General features: G+C 36.7%; 1 protein-coding gene across 5 annotated transcripts in view; it reads left to right on the top strand.

Moving 5' to 3' along the window:
• USP25 (ubiquitin specific peptidase 25) overlaps positions 1–6,981 on the top strand; it is a 163,428-nt gene extending 156,447 nt beyond the window's left edge. For all 5 annotated transcript variants that reach the window (XM_032176136.2, XM_032176135.2, XM_058427103.1 and 2 more), the window contains 3 exons: positions 887–1,010; positions 5,871–6,066; positions 6,379–6,981. In XM_032176136.2, coding sequence (XP_032032027.1) covers positions 887–1,010; positions 5,871–6,066; positions 6,379–6,551 — 493 coding nt within the window. In that variant the 3' untranslated portion in view covers positions 6,552–6,981. The remainder of the gene's footprint in view (positions 1–886; positions 1,011–5,870; positions 6,067–6,378) is intronic.
• The last annotated feature ends 251 nt before the right edge of the window (positions 6,982–7,232 follow it).

Raw genomic sequence — 7,232 nt, 5'->3', positions numbered from 1 at the left:
TTTGAGACAGAGTTTTGCTCTTGTTGCCCAGGCTGGAGTGCAGTGGCATTATCTCAGCTCACCTCAACCTCCACCTTCCGGGATTCTCCTGCCTCAGCCTCCCGAGTAGCTGGGACTACAGGCGTGCGTCACCATGCCCGGCTAATTTTGTATTTTTAGTAGAGGTGGGGTTTCTCCATGTTGGTCAGGCTGGTCTCGAAGTCCCTACGTCAGGTGATCCGCCTGCCTCGGCCTCCCAAAGTGCTGGAATGACAGGTGTGAGCCGCTGCTCCCGGCCTCTATCAGCTTTTTTATGTTTGGAGGCTTTTTGTTTTTGCTTTATTCCACTAGGTTTCCCAGATTTAGAAGAAATCTTTCATTGTCCACTTCCTCTATTTCCTTTAGATATTCGTATTTCTATTTTTTTTTACATTTTTCTCAGTAACTAAAACTGTCTGCACATAGAAAAGAACCTGTCTAAGTTGTCGTTGAACAAACCAAATGATGTTTGTGATCATTTACTTCATACAAATGTGACATTGCGTTAAACAAGTAGATTGTTGGCTTTCACATTAGCTTCAATTTTGAGTTCAAATGGAAAACATCAGGAAAATAAATACCAAGGAAGACAGAACTATCTGACTTTATCAGTTATTGCCTCTTTTCCCAGATTTTTTCTTAATTTTTAGCTCCTATTTTTTTACTTTTAAGATAAGTATTTCTGGGTTTCAGATGTTGCCGTTGCTAAAAAGGTGCTCTTAAGCATACACTGCGTCAGATGATATTTTTTATTATAATGTAGATTATCAAAACTTAAGCATATACTTAAAATGTTTTATAATTATAGCTGACTTTGTTTCTACAAAGGTGAAATACTAATGTTATATGTTTCTTTTTAATTTTCAAGTTATATAGATTCCTTGCTGTTCCTCATCTGTGCTTATCAGAATAACAAAGAACTCTTGTCTAAAGGCTTATACAGAGGACATGATGAAGAATTGATATCACATTATAGGAGAGAATGTTTACTAGTAAGTTGAATGCATATAGTATAATATTTTCATTTTGTCTGACGTTGGGCAAGTTTTCCAGACTCATATATAAGTGATTGACTCCATAAACTCTGATGGGATAAGAACATGATGATGTGTATAAACTGGTTCCAGTCCCTTCAGATGGCAAAGTACACTCAGTACTTTATTCTGTTCTCTTTATGAATCCCAAGTATATAGTTGATAAATGAGACATGTTCTTAAAATAGCATCAGTTTGTTTACATTTCTATATTTAGATTTCATCATCACACTACCACTCCTTTTTTTGGTGGGAGAGGAAGGGATGCATAGATAAGCCTTAAAAAATGTTTTATGTAAGTCTATAAGAATATGCAGGCTGGCGCAGCAGCTCATGCCTGTAATCCTAGCACTTTGGGAGGCTGAGGCTGGTGGATCACAAAGTCAGGAGATCGAGACCATCCTGGCCAACGTGGTGAAACCCCATCTCGACTAAAATGCACAAACACAAAAATTAGCTGGACGTGGTGGTGTGTGCCTGTAGTCTCAACTACTCAGGAGGCTGAGGCAGGGGAATCGCTTGAACCTGGGAAGTGGAGGTTGCATTGAGCCAAGATCGCGCCACTGCACTCCATCCTGGCGAACTGGTGACAGCGCAAGACTCCGTCTCAAAAAAACCAAAAAAAACACAAGAATATGCATAGAATGTATTAGAATAATTTGTTTAACTTAAAAAAATTGAATTTTCAGGTACAATAATAGTATAGCTGATTTTAAACATAAATACAACCAAAACCTGATGGTTCCTCTGAAACATTCAAAAAATGGTATAATGTTTCTCATCTTTTTTTTGTAGTAACCCAGCCACATTTGGTTATTTGTTTTATATAGGAATTGAAATGAAACCTCATCAAGATTACTTTAGTGTTCCTTTCAGGTTTTTTCACATTGTATATTTACAAAGTGTCAGGTTCTGAGGGATACAAACATGAGTAAGATGTACCTCCTGTCCTCAGAAAACTCAGTCTGGTAGGAGACATACAGAAATAATTGTTTGTTCTGGAATAAGTGCCATTATGAGAAATATGCACAATGATATGCCTGAAATATTTGGGAAGAACCTTAAGAGATAAGGTAAACCTCATCTGGATCTTGATGGATAAATAGGAGTTTTATTCATGATAGAGAAGGGAGAATATTCCAGTACACAACAGAAAATCAAGATAAATTCATTGTGGCTATCCAGGTTCTGAGGAAGTGGGGTAAGGTGGAAGTGATGAAGCTGACAATACTTGTCAATGTCAGATGATGAAGAAACTTTTATGACATTCAAATGAGTTTGCACCAGTGTAAGTTTGATTAGGTTTGGCATGATGAGGTTTGTTTTCAGAAAATAATTCTGGTAATAATAATAGCATACTAGAGGATGAACAGGAAAGAAGTAGATTGAAGTCAAGAACCTTAGAGGGGAAAGTCAAGGGATGGAGAGTGAGGGCCTCAACTCATGTAGTACAGTAGGTATGATGGTGAAGGAAATGAAATCAGGGCATGTCATAGCTGTTGGGTGAGTGGGAAGAAGGAAATGGAAGAGTCAAAGCTGCCAAACTTACTAGTTTTTCGTTTAATATTAGGGAGTCTAATAGGAGGAACAAGGTTGGCATTGAACATGTTATATTTAAGAGATTTCCAGGACATTCTTTGATTCAGTAAACTTAACATTAAACTTGTCATTAAATTTTATTTCTCATTTAATGCATACTTCCAAAAATTGTAGTAAATACTTGAATATTTATCTCATTTTATTCTCTTAACCCCTATGGTTGGAAGATAATAATACCCTATTATTAATGTAAAGAAAGTGAAGCTAACAGATTTAGCTAATCTGTTCACGATTGGTGTATTTTTTTTTTAATTTTATTGTTATTATACTTTTAAGTTTTAGGGTACATGTGCACAATGTGCAGGTTTGTTACATATGTATACATGTGCCATGTTGGTGTGCTGCACCCATTAACTCGTCATTTAGCATTAGGTAGATCTCCTAATGCTATCCCTCCCCCCTCCCCCCAACCCGCAACAGTCCCCGGAGTGTGATGATCCCCTTCCTGTGTCCATGTGTTCTCATTGTTCAATTCCCACCTACGAGTGAGAACATGTGGTGTTTGGTTTTTTGTCCTTGGGATAGTTTGCTGAGAATGATGGTTTCCAGTTTCATCCATGTCCCTACAAAGGACATGAACTCATCCTTTTTTATGGCTGCATAGTATTCCATGGTGTATGTGTGCCACATTTTCTTAATCCAGTCTATCGTTGTTGGACATTTGGGTTAGTTCCAAGTCTTTGCTATTGTGAATAGTGCTGCAATAAACATACGTGTGCATGTGTCTTTATAGCAGCATGATTTATAATCCTTTGGGTATATACCCAGTAATGGGATGGCTGGGTCAAATGGTATTTCTAGTTCTAGATCCCTGAGGAATTGCCACACTGTCTTCCACAATGGTTGAACTAGTTTGCAGTCCCACCAACAGTGTAAAAGTGTTCCTGTTTCTCCACATCCTCTCCAGCACCTGTTGATTCCTGACTTTTTAATGATCGCCATTCTAACCAGTGTGAGATGATACCTCATTGTGGTTTTGATTTGCATTTCTCTGATGGCCAGTGATGATGAGCATTTTTTCATGTGTTTTTTGGCGGCATAAATGTCTTCTTTTGAGAAGTGTCTGTTCATATCCTTCACCCACTTTTTGATGGGGTTGTTTGTTTTTTTCTTGTAAATTTGTTTGAGTTCATTGTAGATTCCGGATATTAGCCCTTTGTCAGATGAGTAGGTTGCGAAAATTTTCTCCCATTCTGTAGGTTGCCTGTTCACTCTGATGATAGTTTCTTTTGCTGTGCAGAAGCTCTTTAGTTTAATTAGATCCCATTTGTCAATTTTGGCTTTTGTTGCCATTGCTTTTGGTGTTTTAGACATGAAGTCCTTGCCCATGCCTATGTCCTGAATGGTATTGCCTAGGTTTTCTGCTAGGGTTTTTATGGTTTTAGGTCTAACATGTAAGTCTTTAATCCATCTTGAATTAATTTTTGCATAAGGTGTAAGGAAGGGATCCAGTTGCAGCTTTGTACATATGGCTAGCCAGTTTTCCCAGCACCATTTATTAAATAGGGAATCTTTTCCCCATTGCTTGTTTTTGTCAGGTTTGTCAAAAATCAGGTGGTTGTAGATTTGCGGCATTATTTCTGAGGGCTCTGTTCTGTCCCATTGATCTATATCTCTGTTTTGGTACCAGTACCATGCTGTTTTGGTTACTGTAGCCTTGTAGTATAGTTTGAAGTCAGGTAGCACGATGCCTCCGGCTTTGTTCTTTTGGCTTAGGATTGACTTGGCGATGTGGACTCTTTTTTGGTTCCATATGAACTTTAAAGTAGTTTTTTCAAGCTACCAATGACTTTCTTCACGATTGGTGTATTAGTCCGTTCTCACACTGCTATAAAGATACTACACAAGACTGGGTAATTTATAAAGGAAAGAGGTTTAACTGTCGCACAGTTCCACATGGTTGGGGAGGCCTCAGGAAACTTAAAATGATGGCGGAAGGTGAAGGGGAAGCAAGGACCTTCATCACATGGTGGCAGGAGAGAGAAGTGCAAGCAGGGGAAATGCCAAATGCTTATGAAACCATCAGATCCCATGAGACTCACTCCCCGTCACAAGAACAGCACTGGGGAAACTGCCCCTGTGATCTGATCACCTCCCACCAGGTCTCTTCCTCAACACCTGGGGATTACAATTCAAGATAAGATTTGGGTGGAGACACAAAGCCTAACCATATCAATTGGGTAACTGATTCATGGCCAAGTTGGACTTATAGCACAACCTTCTTTCCAAAATCAAAATAAATTGCATAAGAATTATATGGTGTAGATCTAAATATATAACTTTTTAATTTGAAATTCAGCTTAAAAGTCATGTTTATCATGCTGTAAACATAAGATTTTAAATAAGAACCCTTAAATATTACAGGTCTTATACCTATATTTATCTGTTATGTTTCTTATTACATGGATCTCTCTGTTCTACTAGATCAGTGATCAGCACTCTATGGCTTGTGCTCCACCTACCACTTGTTTTTATAGATAAGTTTTACTGAAACATAGCCATGCACATTCTTTTATATATTGTGTATTATTGTCTTTGTATTACAATGGCAGAGTTGAATAGTTGCAACAGAAACTTTATGGCCTTCAAAGCCTAAAATAGTCCTTGTCTGGCCCTTCACAGAAAAAGTTTGCCAATCCTCGTACCAGATTGTAAGCTCCATGAGAGTTTTCTGTATTAATCACTTGAGTGCCCCTGCATCTGCAAAAATTTCTGACACATGGTGTTGACTCTGTAGGAAGTTTTTGAAGGGATAAGTGAATTGATTACCTTTATATTTCTGTATCAAGGAATACAATAGTAATATATTCAGTTTCCACTTATGGAGATGAGTTTTTAAAAAATTAATATGGATTCTGAATTTATTTATTTTTAAAATTATTTTGAGTGCTTATACAATTTTATAATTGGGGGAAGTTAATCTCTAAAGAAGAAAAAATGGCCCCTGTGTTGATGATCGACATAAGCCAAATATGACTGAAAAACACAATAATGTTTTCTCCACCGCTGTTGCTTTTGTTTCTGTTGTTGCCATATGCATAGCTTTTTGTAAAGAGAGATTTTCAGTTCTGGATAGGTTGAGATTGTTTTCTGTAAATACCGTTTGTTCTAATACTGTTTGTGAACATATGTATATTGTCTTCCTTATTAATACTTACAGATACTTAATTTAAAAAGGAAACAAAAACCTATTCTTTTTTATTTCTGCATTGCATTAAGAAATTAAATGAGCAAGCTGCAGAACTCTTTGAATCTGGAGAGGATCGAGAAGTAAACAATGGTCTGATTATCATGAATGAGTTTATTGTCCCATTTTTGCCATTATTACTGGTGGATGAAATGGAAGAGAAGGATATACTAGCTGTAGAAGATATGAGAAATCGATGGTGTTCCTACCTTGGTCAAGAAATGGAACGTAAGTTTAAACAATGGTAGTAGGCACCTGAGATGTCTGGATTAAATGCAGTTAGAATTAGATGTTATTTATTCTTGCAATTTTTTATATTAAATATAATAAGTATTATATTTAATATTTTCACATTCAGATTATTACATTTTCCATATTGATGAGCTAAACTGTGTGCATTGCAGTTGCCATTTATGTTTTTGTCTCCCCAAAATGGCAATTATCTTACCTATTACAGCAAGTTAATATTAGTAAATCATGTTGACAGTGATCGTGTGATAATTTCTATCTTTAGTTAGATTTAATTGTTTGTATTTGCAGCACACCTCCAAGAAAAGCTGACAGATTTTTTGCCAAAACTGCTTGATTGTTCTATGGAGATTAAAAGTTTCCATGAGCCACCGAAGTTACCTTCATATTCCACGCATGAACTCTGTGAGCGATTTGCCCGAATCATGTTGTCCCTCAGTCGAACTCCTGCTGATGGAAGATAAACTGCACACTTTCCCTGAACACACTGTATAAACTCTTTTTAGTTCTTAACCCTTGCCTTCCTGTCACAGGGTTTGCTTGTTGCTGCTATAGTTTTTAACTTTATTTTAATAACTGCAAAAGACAAAATACACAGACTTTAGTCAGACTGCAGACAATAAAGCTGAGAATCGCATGGCGCTCAGAAGTTGTTTTAACCGGAACTGATATATAATCACAAATCTAATTGGTTTTATTATGGCAAAACTATGCTTTTGCCACCTTCCTGTTACAGTATTACTTTGCTTTTATCTTTTCTTTCTCAACAGCTTTCCATTCAGTCTGGATCCTTCCATGACTACAGCCATTTAAGTGTTCAGCACTGTGTACGATACGTAATATTTGGTAGCTTGTAAATGAAATAAAGAATAAAGTTTTATTTATGGCTACCTATGTGTTTGTAAGCAGGTATATTGTATATTAGTGTATTAGTAATAATATATAAATGAATTTTGTCTGGGGATTAAGGTTGGATAGTTAATAGATTAATACAGTCTTTTAATTCTGCTCTAATGCTAGCAAATTGGAAAATGTTTAACTCTTTGACACTTAAATTTATCTATATTTTTAACAAAGTTCTTGAACTTAGTATGGTACCTGAACCTGTTTCGAATTCAGTCAGGTTTTTACTCAAGTAAATGTGG

This window comes from Hylobates moloch, unplaced genomic scaffold (assembly GCF_009828535.3).
Source record: "Hylobates moloch isolate HMO894 unplaced genomic scaffold, HMol_V3 SCAFFOLD_14, whole genome shotgun sequence".
Classification (NCBI taxonomy): Eukaryota; Metazoa; Chordata; class Mammalia; order Primates; family Hylobatidae; genus Hylobates; species Hylobates moloch.
The sequence above is the reverse complement of the archived record's forward strand: the minus strand, read 5'-3'. Positions and strand labels throughout refer to the sequence as shown.